The sequence below is a fragment of the Lontra canadensis genome, unplaced genomic scaffold (genome assembly GCF_010015895.1).
Source record: "Lontra canadensis isolate GAN:19392208 unplaced genomic scaffold, GSC_riverotter_1.0 scaffold19, whole genome shotgun sequence".
In the NCBI taxonomy this organism is placed as follows: domain Eukaryota; kingdom Metazoa; phylum Chordata; class Mammalia; order Carnivora; family Mustelidae; genus Lontra; species Lontra canadensis.
In genome coordinates this window covers 313,975-336,952 of record NW_022631013.1, presented here as the reverse complement: position 1 = coordinate 336,952, position 22,978 = coordinate 313,975, and the positions used below count along the sequence as shown (strand labels likewise).

General features: G+C 47.4%; 1 protein-coding gene across 2 annotated transcripts in view; it reads right to left on the bottom strand.

Annotated features, from left to right (window-relative positions):
* Positions 1–21,633, bottom strand: part of MTAP (methylthioadenosine phosphorylase) — a 54,418-nt gene extending 32,785 nt beyond the window's left edge. For both annotated transcript variants that reach the window (XR_004383015.1, XM_032860288.1), the window contains exons 1-4: positions 21,400–21,633; positions 9,602–9,688; positions 7,782–7,840; positions 4,435–4,602 (exon numbers count right to left, since the gene is read on the bottom strand). Coding sequence is in view for 1 of the 2 variants with exons in the window: in XM_032860288.1 (XP_032716179.1) it covers positions 4,435–4,602; positions 7,782–7,840; positions 9,602–9,688; positions 21,400–21,432 (347 nt within the window). In the remaining variant the exon portion in view is untranslated. The remainder of the gene's footprint in view (positions 1–4,434; positions 4,603–7,781; positions 7,841–9,601; positions 9,689–21,399) is intronic.
* Positions 21,634–22,978: the final 1,345 nt, after the last annotated feature.

Genomic DNA, 22,978 nt, shown 5'->3' with positions numbered 1-22,978 from the left:
CTCTCCAGGTCAGCCACATCCCATTCCCCTTCTCTCAGGCCCAGGCTTTCAGCTCTTCACAGGCAGGAACACCGCAGAGAGAAAACCAAATTATTTTCAGAAGACCATGAGCTTATTAAAAGAGTTTCCAGCCCATCAGACTCCTTTAAAGGTATATTCCGTTTTTAGAGTAGAAATCTAAATGTTTTTTAAAAACAACGATGAAGTCAGAGCCACCTGTCACTCTTCAACCTAGATGGCCTCTCAGGTACGCACGGCAAGGCTGAGGGACCAGGTCGGTGGTGGTCTTCCCTACGCTGGGCACCAAGGGCAGAGGAAGTAATGTGCTTTAGTTCTACCGTCTATTAAGCGAGAACAGCCACGCTACTCCATCTTGAATTTTTTTTTTTTAATATTTTATTTGAGAGAGAAGTGTGAGAGCACACAAGCAGGGGGAGCTGTAGGCAGAGGCAGAGGGAGAAGCAGGCTCCCCGCCGAGCAGGGAGCCCATTGCGGGGCTCGAACCCAGGACCCCAAGATCATGACCTGAGCCGAAGGCAGGAGTTTAACTGACTTGAGCCACCCTGGAGCCCCCCCTACCCCAATCATGACTCTTTATCACACATTTCTGTTAGGGAGATCAAAAAGATCTCTCTCAACCTCTGAAGGCCCCTTTAGCACGAGGATATTTGTTCCAGGATAATGTGCCAGGAAAGTGGCAGCAATAAGCGAATGTGTGTTTCCAGATCAGACCCTGGAGAACTGACTGGATAGAAGATGACTCCATGATGGTGGAGCTCGACTTTGGATTCTGAAGAGAGGGCCACGGGCCACCGATGTGTCTGAGGCTAAACAGAGCCAAGACAAAACCTGATCCAGGGCTCCCGTCCCCGTGGCTTTAATCCACTGGGCAGCTTCACAGAATGCTGGGATTTCGCTCCCCAAGCTGGGGCGGGGTATTTGGCTGCAGGCAGCTCAGCCTCTAGCTCAGCGTGCGGCACCGAGAGGACACATCAGGTGCCTGCCTGAACCTGATTCACCTTCAACAAAGCCCCATTATTAGTACAACACAAGAAGGCCACTACTCGTAAGGCAAAAAGTGCTGATTCTCTCCTCTTCTGAGACAAACATACAGTAAATCACGTATGCGCCCAAGCCTGGTGAACTGACTCCGCCAGCAGCAGTATCATTCAGAAACACCGACCAACAGCAATCGAACACAAGCCACCCAGTGCAATCTTAAATTTTCTAACAGATGCATTAAAAAAAGGAAAAGAGGTAAAATTAGCTTTAATATCATATCTAGCCCAACAAATTCAAAATGTTACCACTGCAATATGTCATCAATATAAAATTTGAGATTTCTTCTAAATGACATTCCCTTAGGGTTCCTCCTCTTAAGAGAACGTTTCTTCTGGGGCGCCTGGGTGGCTCAGTGGGTTAAAGCCTCTGCCTTCAGCTCAGGTCATGATCTCAGGGTCCTGGGATCGAGCCCCGCATCGGGCTCTCTGCTCAGCAGGGAGCCTGCTCCCCCCACCCCTCACTGCCTGCCTCTCTGCCTACTTGTGATCTCTGTCTGTCAAAGAAATAAATAAAATCTTAAAAAAAAAAAAAAAGAGAACATTTCTTCTCTTGTTACAGAATAGTGTTAATTACAGACTCCTCCAGCCAACATGCCACATTCACGATAATGACACCCATGAACTGGGCAGGTAGCAGGTGCTAGATCCCATAAAAGGCACTTGCTAGAGACTTTGAACTTCCAAGGTAAGAGTAAGGAGATTAGGGGGTGTCTAGGTGGCTCAGGTCATGATCCCAGGGTCCTGGGGTCGGGCCCTGCACCGGGCTCCCTGCTTAGTGGGGAGTCTGCTTCTCCCTATGCCTCTGCTCTGTTCATGCTCTCTCTCACCCTCTCACTCACACTCTCTCGAATAAATAAGTAAAATTAAAAAAAAAAAAAAAAAGAGTAAGGAGTCAGGTTATCCACACAGGACATAAAAGAAAACAGATAGCAGAAGATCTTAAGGTTACACGGCTAAGGACTGCTAAGACAGAATGAAACCAGATACGATGCAATACCTGTTCTCTTTTCTATTCTCCATCTTTGTGCTCCAACTGCTTTCTTGAAAGAGCTGGTATATGAAACACCTACATTTACTATTTACGAGGAAAAGATCTGGCAAAGGTGAGTGTACACTTATACCACTTAACAAATGGTGAAATTTAACTAATCTGAGGCTTAAGACCAAAGTCAGACTTTTCTTTCCAGGAACTTCGATGATACTTTATATATAAATCTGGACCAGTCTGAATAGGGAGTTTTGTATGCTGCTTTATTTTTTTAAGAAGGCCCCATGCCCAACGTGGGGCTTGAACTCACGACCCTGAGGATCAAGTGTGCCATGCTCTGCTGACTGAGCCAGCCAGGCGCCCCATGTACTCTGCTTTATTGAACAAGCATTTTACAACCATTTTCTTAAGTCATTACCTCCAAACACATGGACTTTGACAACCACAGAGATCTTGATTAAGAATCTCAGCCTCCCTCTTCCTTCAAATGATCATATTCATTCAATTGCTCTAAAAATACTAACCAGGGTGCCTGGGTGGCTCAGTGGGTTAAAGCCTCTGCCTTCAGCTCAGGTCATGATCCCAGGGTCCTGGGATCGAGCCCCGCATCGGGCTCTCTGCTCAGCAGGGAGCCTGCTTCCTCCTCTCTCTCTGCCTGCTTCTCTGCCTACTTGTGATCTCTATCAAATAAATAAATAAAATCTAACAACAAAACACAACAAAACAAAAAAACAAGTATCATAAAAATACTAACCGAGCAACTACAGGCATGTGTGTGTGTTAGGGGTAAAGTGGCAAATAGGGTCTTTGCCCTCACACGACCTATGTTCTAGAGGGAAAGATGAACAATACATACATGGTGTCAGGTGCTGAAATAGTAACAGGAAAAATGACAGGTGAAGGGCATGTACGAATTTCAGTCTACCCCTATTATTTATTAGGCTGAACCACAAGAAACCGCTGATATTCAACCATTTCTAACCTAGAGAATGGTCAGTTTCATACACTTCCACCAAACAGTTTCACTCCACTGGAAACCATCAGGAATGCTTCTGATGGACTCTAAATTAGAATAGTTCCCTGACGGACAGAAAACACAGAGAACTGGACTGAATAAACTTTCCTCCTGTGGAAGAGGTGAGAGCAGTGCTTGGGTGGGAAAAAATCAGTGACAGCAGATGGGGAGGGTGGGATGGACAGAGGTGATCATCTGGGGACTTCAGCAGGAGCCACTGGATGGCTTAAACTCTGCGCTACTTCTCCCCACCACCGATTCAAGGTGCAGAGCGTAGTCACCTGTCTCCATCTGGAATACCACTCTGGGAGGTGGTTCCTTTCACCAGGAATTGTGGGGGGACTGGGGGCAATGGGAAGGGACTCCTAGGAGACCACTCACTTTGTGATTTCTTCAACTACTTTATTTTTTTAAGATTTTATTTGTTTCTTTTAGAAAGAGGGAGCAGGGGGAACGGGGAGAGAGAGCGAGAGAATCTCAAACAGACCCCATGCTGAGGGTGAAGACCGAAGCGGGGCTTGATCTTGCGACCTTGAGATCACAACCTGAGCTCATATCAAGAGTCGGGATACTTAACCAATGGGACCCACTCTTCAATAATTTCTAAATTCAGAAAAAGTCTAGGATCGTGGCAGTTTATTACTGCTGAATTTTTTTTCCTTTTTTTGGGGTAAAGGAACGTTATATATTATTTATACAATTAAATAATAAAAAAGCCCCTAGCTCTTGAACCAACTGGTCGATCGTAACACCATGTAAAGACAACCAGACATGACGAGCCTGCCAATATGATGCAGAAGGGAGGGTTCTTGCCAAGAATGTGGACCTGGCTCTCCTCAGGTCCAGATTTACCGGCTGGTTTACAGCAAACACAGGGGACAGGAGAAGACACTGACACTTAAAGAGGCAATCTGTAAAATCTGCTATAGGGATGCTACAGGACAACAAGAGAAAGATTAAAAGGTGGTGGCTGAAACATTATTAGCTCACACATGTCATGAGTAGACCCCCTCTGGAATCTTACTTGAAAAAAACAACTTAAAAATAGTCCCTGGGACAACAGGGAGAAGGGGAGTGGAGTCCAGAGAGCGAATACTAAGGAAACATGAAGCCATTTGCTTGTGTCTACGGGCGTTCTTATCTATTCACATTACAGACCACAGCGAACTGAGGAATGGCAGAGCGGGGAACTGGTCACCGGAAAGCTGATTCTTACTCTGGTCTGCAGCTGTTTAACAACTTCCCACAATGCAAAGCTTCAAGCACATCTGTGGGACTGCCCTCCGCTCCTTCCCAGGCCCCCATACAACCTCCATTTGAACTGGGAATGATCTCCCCCGAGCCTTAAGCACCTTAGAGGGCCTGCTCACCTGTCGATGAACTGATCAATAATGACGATATCACCGGGCTGAATCTCTTCCCTCAAGGAGCCACAGGCCGTGGTCACTACGATGTGTGTACAGCCCTCCTCCTTCAGAGCCCAGATGTTTGCCTGGTAGTTGACTTTTGAAGGCATAATGGTATGCTGTCTCCCATGCCTGTGGGAAGGAGCAAATGCAGCCGGTGAGCGAGCGGGGCACTCGAATGCTGTCAGAAAACTCAATTTATGGCAGCGCCTTCCAGTCCTTTCCATCAAAGCACTTTTATGGGCCGAGGCCAGGGCATAACTAGCCTACTGTAAATACAAACCACTTGGTCTTCAAATGCAGGCCACCTATGTGGTATGTGTTTATTTTCCTATCAAGAGCCGGTATGGAAGATGTACTGTGTCTGTCCTCTGGCAACCCAACACCCCAGAATCTGAGGCAGATGGTTTCACACAAGCCACAACATGGAAAACAAGGTGCCAGTGAAGAAAGACACAAAATCGAAGGAGTAACTCAAGCCTCCAGCTGACTCTCTTCATTCCTTTGTCTGATCACCCAAATAAGTTAGTAAATAAACTCAAAATTAAGAGCTCCCAGCTGTTAGGACACTAGCAGGTTTCATCCAAGAACTAGTCACCTCACGCATGACCACTGTTAGTGGCTGAATGGTGTCCCCTCCCCCTGCCAGAGTTCATATTTTAAAGTCCTAATCCCCAGAATGCAAATGTACTTGCAGAGAGGGTCTTTAATATGGTAATGAGGTTAAAACGAGGTCCTTAGGGTGGACCCCAATCCAGTGTCCTTATAAAAGGAGGAAATCTGGACATAGACTTGCACACTGGGGAGAAGGTGTGATGACACAGGAAGAAGATGGTCATCCATGAGCCAAAACAAGAGAGGCCTGGAATGGTTCCTTCCCTACTCCCTGCCCCCAAGCCCTCAGAAGAAACCAATCCTGCTGACACCTTGATCTTGGAATTCTAGCCTCCAGAACTGTGAGCAAATCTGTGTGTCCACCCAGTCTGTGTCGGCTTGAGCAAACTAACACAACCACCAACGGTTTCCTACCACACTTCAAATACAATCCAAACACCTAACCACGGCTCTCACGTCACTTGGGCACCAGTGTCCTAACACAGCCTCAGCTCTTATCCCATGTCAGCCTCACTGGCCTTCTCGCTTATTCCTGCTCAGGTCTCGAGCCCACCGAGGTCTCCACTCCAATGTCACCTCCACACAGAGAAGTGCTTTCCACGACCACTGAGTAAAAGTCACACCAGTATCCCCTTTTCTTTCTAGCCTCTGATGGTAACTCAAACTACAGCTCCTTTTCCGTGTCTATCTTTCCTGCTAGAATCAGCCCGAGAAGTTGAGGCCCTCGTCTGCGCTCTTCTCTGGGACGCAGAACACGACTGGGAGCATCAGTAAACGGTCAGTCAAGGGAACCCAATTTCTAAATTATTTTAAAAATTCGCATGTTAGGTGACAGGCTTATATAAGCAGCATTTCATCGAGTTAAAATCATTTTGGTCAGCTTGAAAAACTACCAATATAATGGTGTAATTGTCCGCCACGGAAAGGCCAACTGTCAAGTCCTTCACGTGTGATAATGCAGAAATGGGCTTTCCGGAAGTAGGTGAATACACAAAAATCTCACTTTCTACAATGACGATTAAGTTTGGGCTTTGCAGTAAAAGCACCTGGGTTCAATCCTAGTTTTGCCATTCACTAGTGATGTGACCTCCTCATAGCCACTCCACGCTCTCCATCCAATTTTTTCCACCTAGAAAATGGTTAATCATATTACCTACACCATAGGGTTGTTATTAAATCTCTCTTACATCATCCCATGTAGAAGGAAAACTTTATCAGTCTTTTTTGTTCCCCAACAGAATTGGGAAAAACACCAAAATGCTTTGACTGTAATTTCAGACAGGCACAGCCTGTCAGGGTTCTTACCCTGCGTGCACAGATGACCTCTCAGAAGGCGGAGGGCCATGAATGCACACACAGTGTCTGCATTTTCCTAAGGCTGGTCTCCAAAACACTAATAAGAATTTTCAAAAGAAATTCAAAAACCCAAAGTCATTACGAAACACTTGCATTCGAGGGACAAACAGTTCACAGTGAAACACAGTTAAGTTCAACGGGCAGGAGTGTGACAAAACCCTCACCGGAGGGCCACACCACCAGCTGCTTTCTGTTGGGAGCCTGGAAAAAACATGAATCAACCCTCCAGCAATGACCACGGACCCACAAAGAAGGCTGCCTGACATCAACCCCATGTGACCATCTGAAACTAAAACTTAGTTTCATTGGATTCAGCAAATCACTTTTGTTTCCAAAATGCAATGTGGCAGACAGACTCTAGGCTGATCCCCATTTTCGTGCTAAGTATTGTCGTTCCCTCCCCCACTGCAGGTGCACCTGTGATTTGCTTCCCGCCAATGGGCTCCACCAAAGGGGCCGGGGGGTCACTCCCACGATCAGGGGCCACCTCGCCAGTTGGCCCCAGAGAGTCCTTCCTGTTGGCCTCCGGGAAACAAGCCACTGTCCTGGGAAGGCACCACATGACAGGGACCGTGGACAAGCCTACAGGAGCTGAAGGCCTCAGGCCTACAACTGTGAGGAACTGAATTCTGCCCACACGAGGGTAAGCCTGACTGAGAACCTGGGGCTCCAGAAGAGAACAAGTCTCTGAGGAAACCTTGCGTGAACTTGTGTAAGCCTAAGCAGGGGACCTAGCTAAGGTCCTAGCCCACACTCCCCATGCTGAGAAAACGTGGGACACCATGTTCAAAGCAGCTCAACCTGCGGTAATTTGTGCACAGCACAAGAAAACGGATACATGTCTGATTGCCAACTGTGAGATAAACATGATTTGCACCCCCCCCGCCCCCGGTCATAGTGGAATGGCACTGGTCTTGCCAAGGATACAGAGTGTGGATACCACCGGGAACCCGCTCTCTGCAAACCTGTAGCTATTAGCACACAAGGGGTCGTGAATAAAGCAGTGTATCTTGTTAATTAGAAGAAAAATAATAAACAAGGGAAAGCACCTCTCCTCTCACAGTTAGAACTGAAACCAGAAGCTTCAATTTTGGTCAGACCCTTTCTATTGCCTCCTGATTAGTCCAACCGCTTTCCCAGGCTAAGGGGAGTGGGGTGAGCTCTCTGACCTCCAAAGTCACTATAATTTACCCCAAAACTGTAAGCAGTAAATAAAGTAGACAAGATGCTCTAAGTCTAACAACCCTAAAAACTCAAGAGCACACCATCACTCTCTCCAGGATCTCAGTTAAATTTAAACCCTGTTAGTAGCAACATTCAAAAAGCTTAAAATATCTTACCTTGCAAGGAGGACGCAATCAACATTCTTGATCTTCCCCAAAATTAAGGCATCAGAAGGCTGAACGTAACGAAGAATGGTTACAACCCAATGACTTGAAAACATTCACATATAAACAATTAAAAAAACTGCCGTTTCAATCGTTGGGCCATAACAAGAACCACAGAAACATGGAAATACACTTGAAAGAAGTAAGGGAGTCCAGATTTGACTGACATAACCCCCCATAAACACCGAGCCCTCTGCAGGCATGGGGTTTACGGGAGCAGGAGGGGGCCTCAGGTGCGTGGGCAGGTACCACTTAGTAAGATCTATTTGTAGCAAGCACCCTGGGGGACTCTGGTGTCACGGTGGTCAAATACAGATGTGTCAAGGGTATCTGGCAGGTCTGAGAACAGGTATGAGAGTGCAATGCAGTTAAGGAGGGAACTGTCACAGAATTTAAGAACTCAGCCGCAGAACCGCTTGCCATGTTCACCAAGTCTAAGGTGGCCATGGGATGACCTGAGGTAATGGAGGGGGAGGTCCTGAGAACTGGAGAGGAGTCAGAAAACACTAAGCCATGAGATGAGCTATCAGTCGAAGACCTGGATGGAAAGGGAAGTCTGGGTGGGAACTGCCGGATACAGGGATCCTCGGAGGAGGACCAGAACCACTGTGTCTGGAAGCAGCACTATGGAATGTGGAGAAGGCAGACATCTCATCCTAGTTGATGACACAGGAGCTGGGAGAAGCAGCAGCCCTCCCTTTTTTTTTTTTTTTTAAAGATTTTATTTATTTGACGGAGATCACAAGTAGGCAAAGAGGCAGGCAGAGAGAGTGAGAGGGAAGCAGGCTCCCTGCTGAGCAGAGAGCCCGATGCGGGGCTCGATCCCAGGACCCTGGTATCATGACCTGAGCCGAAGGCAGCGGCCCAACCCACTGAGCCACCCAGGTGCCCCCAGCAGCTCCCTTTTAATAGAAAAGGAAAAATGTCTTATTTCCAGTTCGGTCATGCTATTGCTTTCTGGATTCTCAGGAAATCCCCCTAGCCCCCTCTCGGCCGCCCCTTGGGCCAGGACTTACTAAGAAAAGGCCACTTTGCATTATTTGTTCCTGCTTGCTGTATGTCTGCATAATTAATGTGAAAGACCTATAGGCCCCGAATTAGAAGCTAATTTGAATGCCAGTGATCTGAAGATGCACAGTTGCTATCTCAGAAAGGAGTCTCTGGCTTCTAGAGATAAAAACTGAGAAGTTATGTGTGCACGTTCTCAATCCTGTGAGGTCCCAGGCATTCTTAGGGACTCTGTCTCAGCTGGTAGAACCAATGACAGGACTGCTGGGCCCTCAGCCTGGGGCAGACAGCCCTGCACTGCCAAGACAAATAATATATATATATATATATATATTTGTATATTTACATTATTTTATTATATACATATATAATATATATAATATATATTTATTATATAATATATATTATATTACAAATATATATATTTGTATATTTGCAAATATTTATTTATAAATAAATATATTTATATAAATATATTTGTGTATATATATTTATATATAAAGATTTATATATATATATATATAGAGAGAGAGAGAGAGAGAGATTTTATTTATGTGTAAGAGAAAGAGAGAGGGCACTAGCAGGGAGAGGGGCAGGCTGAGGGAGAAGCAGGCTCCCGATGAGCAAGAAGCCCCATGTGGGACTTGATCCCAGGACCCTGGGATTATGACCTAAGCCAAAGGCGGATGTTCAACCGACTGAACCAAACCAGCAAGAAGAAAGGGAAAAGCTGGCACATCTCCACTAAATGGATGGATACTAACCTTGCCAAAGGGAGTATCCACGTATTTTTCAGTTCTTCCTTCTAAGATTTCCGGATCATCCAGGCCTGTTCCACCAATTATTCCAATCTGAAGGAGACAATAAAAAGACAACATATTTGGTCATTTTTCACTAGAAACAAAATCATTAATTCAAGCAAATTCATTTATTCACATACGTACACTCGTCTCCATTCCTGCTAAGCCCTAGTTGCTTTTTTTTAAAAAAAAATTTGTTTCAGGGTATAATTTAGTGATTCATCAGTTGCATATAACACCCAGTGGTCATTACATCAACCTGCCCTCCTTAATAACCCTCACCCAGTTACCCCAGCCCCCTACCCCTCTCCCGAAACACTCAGTTTCCTAGAGTTCAGAGTCTCTCATGGTTTGCCTCCCTATTTTCATCTTATTTTGTTTTTCCTTCCCTTCCCCTATATTCATCTCTTTTGTTTCTTAAATTCCACATATGAGTGAAATCATATGGTATTTGTCTTTCTCTGACTGACTTATCTCATTTAATGTAATACCCTCTAGGTCCATCTACGTCATTGCAAATGGCAAGATTTCCTGGGGTTTTTTGATGGCTGAGTAATATTTCTTATCCGTTCATCTGTCAGTGGACATCTGGGCTCTTTTCATAGTTTGACTATTGTGGACATTGCTGCTATAAATATTTGGGTGCACGTGGCCCTTCAGATCACTACATTTCTATCTTTAGGGTAAATACCCATAGTGCGATTGCTGGGTCGTAGGGTAGCTCTATTTTCAACTTTTTGAGGAACCTCCATGCTGTTTTCCAGAGTGGCGGCACCAGCTTGCATTCCCACCAACAGGGAAGGAGGGTTCCCCTTTCTCCGCATCCTCGCCAACATCTGTCCTTTCCTGACTGGCTAGTTCTAGCCATTCTGACTGGTGTGAGGTGGTATCTCACTGTGGTTTTGATTTATATTTCCCTGAAGTGAAGTGATGTTGAACACTTTTTCATGTGTCTATTGGCCATTTGGATGTCTTCTTTGCAGAAATATCTGTTCATGTCTTCTTTCCATTTCTTGACTGATTATTTTTCTTTTTTTGGGTATTGAGTTTGATAAGTTCTTTATAGATTTGGAAAATAGTCCTTTGTCTGATAAGACATTTGCAAATATCTTCTCCCATTCTGTAGGTTGCCTTTTAGTTTTGTTGACTGTTTCCTTTGCTGTGTAAAAGCTTTTTTTTTTTTTTTAAAAGATTTTATTTATTTGACAGACAGAGATCACAAGTAGGCAGAGAGGCAGGCAGAGAGAGAGGAGGAAACAGGCTCCCTGCTAAGCGGAGAGCCGGATGTGGGGCTCGATCTCAGGACCCTGGGATCATGATCTGAGCCGAAGGCAGAGGCTTTAACCCACTAAGCCACCCAGGCGCCCCTGTGTAAAAGCTTTTGATCTTGATGAAGTCCCAGTAGTTCATTTTTACCCTTGCTTCCCTTGCCTTTGGCGATGTTTCTAGGAAGAAGTTGCTGCAGCATTGCTGCCTATGTTCTCCTCAAGGATTTTGATGGATTCCTGTCTCACACTGAGGTCTTTCATCCATTTTGAGTCTATTTTTGTGTGTGGTGTAAGGAAATGGTCCAGTTTCATTTTTCTGCATGTGGCTGTCCAATTTTCTCAACACCATTTATTGAAGAGACGGTCTTTTTTCCATTGGACATTCTTTCCTGCTTTGTCGAAGATTAGTTGACCATAGAGTTGGGGATCCATTTCTGGGCTCTCTATTCTGTTCTCCTGATCAATGTGTCTGTGTTTGTGCCAGTACCATATTGTCTTGATGATGACAGCTTTGTAATAGAGCTTGAAGTCTGGAATGGTGATACTGCTCACTTTGGTTTCCTTTTCCAACATTCCTTTGGCTATTCAGGGTCTTTTCTGGTTCCATACAAATTTTAGGATTGTTTGTTCCAACTCTATGAAACATGCTGACGGTATTCTAATAGGGATTGCACTGAATATGTAGATTGCTTTGGGTAGTGTAGACATTTTAACAGTATTTGTTCTTCCATGAGCATGGAATATGTTTCCATCCTCAATTTCTTTCATGAGTCACATCCTTTACCTCTTTGGTTAGGTTTATTCCTAGGTATCTTATGGTTTTGGGTGCAATTGTAAATGGGATTGATTCCTTGATTTCTCTTTCTTCTGCCTGTTAGTGTATAGAAATGTGACTGACTTCTGTGCATTGATTTTATATCCTGACACTTTACTGAATTCCTGTTTGAGTTCTAGCAGTTTTAGGGTGGAGTCTTTTGGGCTTTCTACATAGAGTGTCCTGGCGTCTGTGAAGAATTAGTATGGCTTCTTTACCAATTTGGATGCTCTTATTTTCTTTCTGTTGTCGGACTGCTGACGCTAGGACTTACAGTGCTATGTTGAACAGCAGTGGTGATAGTGGACATCCCTGTCGTGTTCCTAACCTTAGGGGAAAAGCTTTCAGTTATTCCCCATTGAGGAGGATATTAGCTGTGGGGTTTTTGTAGATGGCTTCTGTGATACTGAGGTATGTTCTCTCTATCCCTACACTGCAGGGAGAGGGGGTTCCTGCCGGTTCTGCTGCTCTTGGGCGGCTGCTCGCAGAGCGGTGGCCTGATCTTGCGTGGTTCTGTTTATTACAATCCCAAGCTGAGGGCCACCCCTGGGCTCTGATGGCAGCCGGCTTCCGCACTCTGATGCCTAGGAGCTCTGCTACCCTCAGGCACCCCTGGTCTTCCTGTGACCCCGGAGATCCTGGGACCACACTGTCACCACCTAGGATTCCTCCCTGCTTTGCCACCTACGTACCTTTCAGGCAGAAGTCCCTCACCAGAACGGACTTCTGAAAGTTCCGATTTTTGTGCTCCGCTGCTCAATCACCTGCCGGTAGACGGCTGACAGAAGCTCCCTCCGCGCCCCGCCCCCGTCGCATTTATCTTCCCTTATAACGCTCGGATTTCCATCTGTGCACCTCCTGTCTTGCAGAAAGTGGTCGCTTTTCTAGTTGCAGAGTCGTAGCTACTCTTTTCTTCGATTTCCAGCTGAGTTAGCAGGTGTTCAGAATGATGTGAGAGCTGTCTACCTGAACTCTTGGGGCTACACGAACTTGGGATCCCCTACTCCTCCACCATCTTAACTCCTCCCAGCCCCAGGCGTTTTTAAAAACTGCACATTACTGAAAAACAATCACCTATTCAATAAACATCTGAGGGCCCTCCATACTGCAGAATTAACCAAAGCAGGGGTCATGTTTTGCTTACCATACAAATAAATTAGCACAGAAAGATTCTTTAGCTAGCTTAAGTTACAAAACCAAACCTAAAATACAGGCACGTGGTTGCAGATAGTACTTTCTAACCAATTTTATTTTCTCTACTAAATGGAACAAGGAATGTTCAAAAGACTTCCAGGACAGAAAATATTCTGTATACCCAGCTGGTCATGTGTCTTCCTCATTATACCATTTGATAAAGAAAGGAGAAAGATTTTCTTTCCTATGCCACTAAAATCAGAGTTGTAAGAGTTCACGGATAGAAGAGTCTGGAAGAGCATGGAAAGTTGGTCTCATGTATATTTATAAAATCAAACTATTCTTCCTATCTATGTAAATATAAATAAGTAATGCAGAGGCAGTTCTGAATTTTTTTTTTAAGTTCAAGAGTTGTGTTGTATTTTCCAGAGATGAACTCATCAGCCCTTGTCTTCCGGGGGCTAATCCGAGTTACAGGAACCTGGTTCTGCAACTCCAGAGTTAATCTGATTTGGTGACTAAGAAACACAAACAAGAACAATTACAAAGACAGCTAAATATTAACTGAATGTTAACTAAAAAATTAAATGATGGAAATCATTAAGGTTTCTTTGAGCTGATACTTCCTAAAGGAAAATTAGTATTTAAACTATCAGTGACAGGTTAGAGAGAGGACACTTTCTTAGAAACCAAATGGAAAGTGACCTGAGCATTTTTTTTTCAAGGCAAAGCTTTAAATCTATTACCACTTGAGCAAAATTTCTACTCATGAAAGACAGCAGCTCCTTGAGAAAAAATTCCAGGTTAAGAAGTCACTAACACCTGAATAATTTTTAGATCAGGTTACACAAGTTGATTTTATAGTATTATGAATGGCTACCTCTCTGCGCACCCACCCCCCCCCCATTTTCTGGAAACAAACAAACAAAAATCAGGAGGGACAATTTATTGAGATCTCACTGAAGAACTGCCAGTGACAGGATTCAGAACCTTAAAAGCGTCCCCACCACTTCCTAAAGCGACTAAACCAGTTTTTGAAGTTGGTGCCACCTTGTGGCATGTTGTTGAAACCACAGCAGGTTACACCCGGCCAACCCCACCTCTCTCCTACCTTGCCACCACAGATCATCCTAAAACCAGCCAATATGACGGCTTTTAATCCAACAGAAGTGTTCGTTTAAGTCAGTACACTTAAATCATGCCCATCCACTAGAAAAAAATTGTAAACTGGTTTTATACAATCCTAACCCTTCTCCCAGCTGCCTTCTCCAGTTTATCATTCATCTCCTACATCTCTGCACCATCACCGCAGGTCACAAAACCAAACTGCTGACTCTGAATTTATTCTCAGCCTAATCTTGGGGGATTCTGTTGCTCTTGAAAACCTCTGCCTTTTTTTTCCCCCCCTAAGGCTTTATTACCAATTGGACTTGGCTGTTTCTGCATGTGCCCTGGGCCATGGCATCTTACACTCTGGATTCAACATTGGACTCTCAGACCTGTAGATACACAACAAAACTGACTCTGTTGAACCACCTCTCGGTTTGGGGCAAGATAGCCCAGCACTGTAGCAGTATATTAAGAAATGCTGACCAGGGGTCCTGCCCAAGTTCAGTGCCCTTGAGCCCACAGTCAGCAGCCACAAGCTTCAGTCACAGCACCTCAGCTGCATGACTGCGTTAGGTAGCTGGTAACTCAGCCCTCGAGAGGAACATGCACTGGGCATGAAAGCAAGAGCTGCTGCTGCTCCCTCCAGAGGCTGGGATGGGGTCTCTGGCACTGGAATTATCTGTAGGCGAGCATGTCCAGTCACCCAAATGGCTCCAGAAAATCATATCTTGCAAGGTACACAGGACAAGTGTAGCAACTGCGTACTGCCACACGGGGAAACGGACCTCTATAACCAGTTTCCTGCAGCAGAGGGAGGCCGTGTCAGGATGGGGCAATGTTGCCACCTGCTGGCTCCACAGCAAAGTACAACTAGGATGGAACTCCCAAGCACCCTGGCCTAATTATGTGTCACCTTGCAGCCTCTAAATGCAATAGCTGATCAATACCTGCCTTGGTAATAAAGTCACTGTGTCTGAGTACTTAGATGTCCCAGGCACTGTGCTAAGTGCTCCAGCCACTTTACCTCATTTGATCTTCACAACCACCCCGTAAGATAAGCCCTCCAGTATTATACCCATTTTCCCAAAGACAAAGGAAAAGCATCAAATTAAGAAACTTGAAGAACAAATCATAAGAAGGGAAGCTGGAATAGGAACCCATGTCACACTCAACTGCTATGATGAATTGTCTCCCAATATCCCCTTTATCACAAATAAATAATTTGTAATAAATAATAAAGGAGTCCTTTATTACATCACACCCCATTAGGAAAGTTTTACTCTCTCCATGTACTGAGGAAACATGCTCAGAGAGGTGAAGTTCTGGGCCAAGGTCACAGAGCGAGGGATCTAAGCAAACACCTCAAAAGAAAGGGGCCTCTCCATCGGTGACCTCATACACACTCGGGAAGCAACAACAGGACCTTAACAGGCCTCCTGGGCCAAAAGCTTTAGCCCTTTAGTCCCGGTTATCCTAGACTGCCTAGAAATATATTTGAGGACTGGGATGGAATTTCTGGTCCAATCCTGTCCAGCCAGGACTTCCTTACATGAGATAAAGTTCTGAAACAGAGAACCCCTGGTCAGTCACGGTCACTGCCAACTTCTAACAGCTACTGGTTCATCCCTCACTTTCTCCCTGACAGACCACTGAGTCAATTTCCTTTAAAAGAGAAGAGGGTTTGACTTCCTCCCTGAGAGTGCAAAAGCACTTTATCTAAATGTTGATTTAACCTGGCCAGAATGGTTATGTCCAGCAAGGCTGAAAGGACTCCTGTGAACCCCTACCCTGTGTCTATTTCCCCTAGTACCTGGACCCAGGAGACCTCACCTATCCCAATTGGTTTCAATAACCCCTCACCACCACTTTGAGGCCCGGATACACTACCTTAAAGAACCCAGCACTCCATAATGGCATTCTCAAAACACAGAAGCCCAAGCAGTTGAGGCTAGCTCATGCCAGGGAGATGGGCTGCCTCTAAGGGCTTCACTCACAATGAGGCGCAAGGACTAGAGCTCAAGCTGGCGGCGATCCCTGAGCACTTCAGGCCTTCCGCCCTGGTGCACGGACATATCTGGCAAGCCAACAGACAAACGTTCTTCCTTTACTGAGCCAACCTGGCTTCAAAGCCTCCCAGGAGGACTTGTAAAATCCCAGAAGCCCAGCTGTGTGGGGAGAGACTGGCCAAATGTCTCAGTCTGGGTGGCCTGCTCCAAACCTGCAATACGGTCCACAGAGACTGCTGGTGGCTCCATCTCCGACAAGACACGCCTCTCTGTGAGCCGCCCCTGTAGGTGCCGCTTACAGGCTGCGCCGTCCCCACCCCAAATCCTACGTTGAAGCCCCAACACCCAATACCTCAGATTGTAACGATTTTTAGAAAGAGGATCTTTGATAATTAAGGTTAAATGAACTCCCAAGGGAGAGCCCTAATCCACTCTGAATGGTGGCCCCTACCTTGATCTTGGCCCTCCCACCACCTCCAGGCTCCAAAGAAAGACATTTCTGTTGGTTAACCCACCCAGAGTGTGGTACTTTGTTTGTTAGCGCGGCTCTAGCACACTAACACAGGAATATGATATTCTGGTCAGAGAAAACCTTAGGGCTCAGGACATCCATTGCTTTTACTTAACAGACCTCCCCTCGCAAAGTCAGGATGTTACTCTAATGGACACCCTCTTGAAGATACAGTTCGCCTCCTGAAATTGCCAGTTTTGGAGAAGGCTTTTCCTCAACACTTCCTGTTTTCTGTAGAGAGCTCTCCACTTGCCGGACAGCAGGAATCTTCCCAGAGCTCCCCCTAGGGCAGCTCCTGGATCTGAGAGTCCCTCGGGGAGCTTTCCATACCAAAGCTCAGGTCCCAGAGACTCCATAAATTGGACAGGGCAAGGTTTGTTTTCTTAAAGCTCCTCGGGTAGTTCAAACATGTTCCCGGCACTGAGTACCCTCACCCCAGGGCCTAGACCATGAACTTCCACTGTCTGGGCTAGCTGAGTATCACAGGCTAAACAATGCTCCCAAGAGAGGTCCTGTCTGTGTCCTAATTCCCAGAACCTGCAAGTGTTACCTTACCTGAGTAAGTCAAAGGTCTGGGGAGAGGGAGATCACCCTGGATTATCCGGGTCAGCCCTAAATATAACTGTAAGTGTCCTTATAAGACAGTCACGTAAGGAAGAAGGCAACATGATTTCTAGAAGCTGGAAAAGCAAAGAAACAGACTCTCCCTTGGATCTTCCAAGAGAAGGTGCCCTAACACCCAGGCTTGAGTCCAGCAGGGCTCATCCTGTACTTCTAACTTCAAGAACTGTGACAGAATACCTGGGCAGGCTTTTAAGCCACCCAGTCTGTGGTGACTGTTACAGCAGCCACAGAAATTCATATACCAAAAATCACCTGACAAGGTTGCTAAAAAATGCAGATGCCTGGGGTGCCTGGGTGGCTCAGTCGGTTAAGCATCTGCCTTGGGCTCAGGTCAGCATCCCGAGGTCCTGGGATGGAGTCCTGTGCATCGGACTCCTTGCTCAGCGGGGAGCCTGCTTCTCCCTCTGCCTCTGCAGCTTCCCCTGCTTGTGTGCTCTTTCTCTGGTACATAAATAAATAAATAATCTTTAAAAAAATTTAAAAAATAAAAATGCAGATGCCTTGCCCCTTCAAAGCTCTCTAGGTCGGCAGCGGTCACACTCTCGCGGACATCTGAATGTACTGAGGCTCTTAAAACCCGGACTGCAGGGCTTCCCGCCCTGGTCCCCCGATTCGGCAGGACTGGGATGGAGCCTGAGAATGTGCATTTCTAACACATCCCCAGGTGGGTGCAGATGCATCACACACTTTGACAAATACTGCCTTAGATGCTTCTGAGACACAGACTAGAAGACCGCCATCACAATCCCAGTGAAGGGCGAGGGTCCACTGCACACAAAAATTTCTATCTCCTGTTTGCTCATCTGTACTGAAAAGGTTAGGATTTTTCCTTACTCTGTGGAATGGTGAGAATCAAGTGAAATAACACATGAGCATCTGTCAATGTTTCCGTCTATCCTCCCACCTCCAGCATAAACAAAATAAAAATAAAGATCCCTCCAGGCAACAACAGAAGGGCCCCTTGTCTCCTGCTCATTCTCTGCTGCTCAGGACACACACCAGGCTGCTCTTACATCTCCTCACCAGGCAGTCTCTGTCTCAGGGATCTGGCCCAGGTCCCTCACCCGGGCGTGTACCGGCTCTCCTGGGAGTGTCTGGGAAACCATGGGGACATTTCTGGCTGCCATGAGGACCGGGGGGAGGGCTACCGACACTTTGTGGGGAGGGGGGCAGGATGCACCACAGGTCCAGCAATGCTGTCCTGCCCAAAACGCCACCGTGGCCCTAAGCATAAAAATGAAGCCTCGCTGGTCCTCTGGCTTCCAACTGGGACCAGTGGGTCAGCTGTCCCCTGGTTTCTGAGGGTCACTCAAGGACCTCCTGCATGCAGGCCTTTGCCAGCCACTCTTAGACATCAAAAGGAGAGCTTAAAAGGCCCATTCACCCCAGTTTAGACGCCATGACTTATCTGTCTCTCAATACCATTTTGTTAATAGCCCACTACCCACTTCTGATGGGACTATCATATGTCCTCCTTATTGTAACAACCATGATTAATAAGGCTTATATTTAATCCCCCAGAGCAAAGGCTGGGCAGCTGCTTGGGAGAGCCATAGGCCACTGAAAGAGCCCTTCAGAATGTTCTGTCAGGGTGCCAAAGGCCTGTTTGGCCCTCTGCATGGTCATGCAGACCACCTGCCCATGGCTGATGCTGGGGGACGCTGTCTCCCCGAGGTCCTCCCAGACAACAGCTGTCATGAACACCATGGGAGAGCATCTAGGGGGCACGGGTGGGGGCGGGAGGGGAGGCTGCATGATCTCCCTATTCACACAATAAAATAGGGCCAGAGACCGTATGTCCAATTTCAGAACCGCCTCATAGCATCTGGTCGGTGGAAGGCCAGGCTCTTGGCCCAATTTTGTCACTATCCAGGTCCAGCTGTGTTGTTCTGGACACCTCTGTCGACCTCTCCAGGCCTCAGCTTGATGTCTACGAAAAGGGGTTTGTGTAACTATGTGGTCTTCAGAATGTTTCAGCTCTCCAGTCTATGATCTGGGGACAGAGTATGGTTTTTATGACCCTGGTTTGCTCTGTGCACTAGCAAAGAGCTAGTGAGCATCTGTCAATGTCAAATGTCCCCTCATCAGTCTGGGGCATTTGGTGTTGCCATTGTGGAGCCCTCACCTTTCTAAGCTCAAAGAGTAATCAGCAGGGGCGCCTGGGTGGCTCAGTGGGTTAAACCTCTGCCTTCAGCCTAGGTCATGATCTCAGGGTCCTGGGATTGAGCCCCACGTTGGGCTCTCTGCTCAGTGGGGAGCCTGCTTCCCCCCCCCCACCCCCGCCTCTCTGCCTACTTGTGATCTCTGTCAAATAAATAAATAAAATCTTAAAAAAAAAAAAAGAGCAATCAGCAGGCAGGCCTAGCACTGTTTGTCCCTCTTAATTTTACACTCAGCAGCTCGCCAAGACCAAAAATATACGTCATTCAATATTTACAGCAGGGCCCTAATCAGCGCCCATTCTGCAGTTAAATGCACCGCGCTAATTTGCCCTGGAAGCTATGCGGCTGAAGAGACTCAAGACTGAAGTGAGACCATGTTCAACATCATCCCTCTGTGAGCCGGGCAAACCATAAAAGACTCCTCTAACTCTAGGGAACGAACAAAGGGTCGCTGGAGGGGAGGCGGGTGGGGGATGGGGTAACTGGGTGATGGGCACTAAGGAGGGCACAGGATGCAATGAGCACTGGGTATTACATGCAAATGGTAAATTGCTGAATTCTCCCTCTGAAACTAATTCAGTATATGTTCATTAAATTGAATTTAAAAATCTTTGAAAAATCATCCGTCTCTGCTTTTAATGTCACTTTAAGCATATTCCTGCAAGGAAAAGGTGATCACCTCCTGCTTACCCATGGGAAGGGGCGGCCTAATAAGACCTATGACAATAACAGCTGGAGAAAAGACAGGGAAAATTAATTTCTGCTTCCCCTCCCCCTTATAAGCCCTGACATTTAGTAAGTTTCAGTCAGGTAACAATAGACGGATCATTGTAACCAGCCCGGCAGACCCTGCAGGAAAATCCCCACTTAGAGAAGGACCCCTAAGCTGCACATAAGCATCGTAACAGCGTTCTGCCTTGTTCTCTGTTACTGATAAGGGAGAGGTGTTCTGCCAGTATTTGCTAAATCCAAGATTCTTTTCAAAATGGAAAAACGAATTTCAGGTCTCTGAGTAAGAGAGCAACGCTCTCCACCCTACCCCTACTCCTTGTAAGTGTCTCATTAAGAGCCACAAGAGCCTGATCAACTCATCATTCTGGCGGAATACACAAGGCAGAGATCTGCCTTCTCCCAGAAGAGACGAACACAGAGGCGGGAATCAGGAGCTGATTCATCAGGAAGAATGAAAAAGGATCTATCCCAGACATTTCTATCCCACCCACCAAGAAATTCGAAAGTCAAACAAATTAACTGAGTTCTTGGCCAATCAACAACCTGGAAGAGATCTTGAGTTTTAGCATCAATTTTTCCATTGCAATGTAATACTACACACTCTCTCCCAAGACACCAACCAGGATGTAAGTGTTTAAAAGCCTCAGGGAAGCTCGGTGCACCCTTCAGAACTCGTGCACTGCTCTGGCCAAAGCTCCCACGGAACAATGATGCCTTGTACAGAGACCTGTGCGATCTGAGGGCACAAGGAAACTGATCTCTAACTTTCAAGGTTGCAAACAATGCAGTTTAAACCCACAGGCCTCCAATCAGGGAGCGGCCCTGTGCTCCATTTCCGTGAGGTCCCAAAGTCTCAGAATTCCCCAAGCGTTGCGCTGCAGGGAAAACTTCAGGCCAGAAAAGCCCTACGTTTGGAAGAGTAAGAAAAAAGCCGGAAGCTTGCAAAAAAGCAAGCACCCAGTTCACGTGGGCTCAGCGAGCCGAGTCGGAGCGGAAGACTTGAGTCCCGCAGGCACGAGGAGTTGGTCTCAGCAGCTGCAGGGGACCACCCCTCGCGGGCCCCGGGAAAGGAGTGGTGCAGGGGAAGGTTGGGGGCGGCGGGGGGGGCGGGCGCAGCCTCCGCCCACTGCTCTTCTCCAAAGGGGTTTGCCCATTCTCCGCGTGGCGCGGGTTCGCTGAGCCCAAGGTGGTGGTGATGGTGGGCGGTGGGGGGAGACTGCAAGCGTTCTCTCCCCCCCAACCCCCGCCCCTGGACAAGCGACCCCGGGGCCGGACCCCAGACCCTGGCCGTGGTGGTGGGGGCGCACAGGCCAGGCGCGTGGCCCTGGGGCGCGGTCCCCCGGGACGGGAGCGAGCGCACAGAGCAGGGCGGACCGCAGCCGCCCGGACGGCTCCTCTCACCTTCACTGCCGTGGGGGTGGCACCCGAGGCCATGTCTGCGTGGGGTGGCGGCTGCGGTGGCGGATTCGTGGGGCCCAGCAGCGGATGAGGTCGGAGCGGCAGCGCGGAACTAAGCAGTGCAGAGTCCCGCGGATGGCCCTGGCTCCTCCTCTTCCTCCCCGGGACAGCTGGATTGGCTGCTAGCGTGGGATCGCCCCCGCCACCCCCTTCCTCAATTCGAGGTTCCCGCGTCCCGCCCCTTTTGCAGACCTTTCCGGTTCTCCGTGGTTTCTTTCTCCAGCTCGGTTCTAAGTAACGGGTTCACGACTAGGATAATGACGGAGACCGTTGGTTAGCCTTGGTGTTGGCCCACACTCTGTGCCTGGACTTGAGCCATATCCGTTAACTTTTGCGAGATCCCTACGAGGAAGAACGCCACCCCGCACTGTGCACACTGGTAGCTGCGTTCTCGGCCTCCCGGGGGAAATCAGGCGGGTGCGCGTTCCAGAAGTTCTCGCGGGAGGGAGACTCCTCCGGAGGGAACGGGCTGTACGCCGACCTTCCTTCCAGCTGCTGACACCCGGCGGCCGCGCCTTGCTCTTCCCGCCACCGCCACCAGGGGTTTGCTCCTGTCCTAACTCCTGGGGGACGGAGCAGAGATTGGGGTACCCCAGACTCGGGAATGACAAAATGGAGAGAAACAGAGTAACCTGCTACTGGGTAACGTTTCTGATGTGCTTATTCATCTTAAATTTGTGAGGAGGAGGCTTTTAAGAAGGTGAGACACTGCCAACCCCCAGTTTGGCTTGAGGCGGCCAAGGCCATCTTTAACCTTTCCCACCCCGGCGGATGTCCAGTACACCTAGATTCAAAATCCAGACGCGTGGGTTCATCGTTCCACACTCGTCATCCCCCCCCCCCCGCCCAGCGCACCGCACCACACCAGCTCTCCACTTGGATAATCCCTTCTCAAAGTCCCCACCCCTTCCCTGCTGGGATAATCCAGTTCATCCTCCCTTGATGAATTAAACTCTCCAAAACGAAATGCTGGATGGCAGTCGTGTTTTGAGACACAAAAATACTGCACATTACCCGGGGGTGGGCGGATGGCTGTGGGAGCATATACTGCCCTCTTTGCCTCCAGCAGCGGAACAGGGACACAAGACACAAGCACAATTTCATTTAAAATATCACTGGGGGCGGGGGGCGCCCGTACAACCTGTTTACTGAAATAGTAACGACTTTCACTCCCTTGTTATATTTTGCTCTAGGTCTAACTTTTCTTACAGTGTAAAGTTGTGTTTGTTTGTTTGTTTTTTAATTTCTCTTAAGTTATAAAATGAAATGGCTAAGGGATAGAAAGTAGAAGATTGGGGCGTTCCTTTGAAAGGGCAGAAGGCTGGAAGTCCCTCAAATGTGTTTTTTTAGGAGCCTTTCTGCTGATTGCTCTACTGGGGAGCAGGAAGCCCACTGATCAGCAGGTAACTATTGGGGGGACCTGATACCCTCGGGTTTAGGGGGCTTGGTAATTAGGAGTCCTTGATCAGTTTCTGTGCTTTGATGTGACCAGCAAGTCCAGTTTCTACTCAGTATGGCGTCC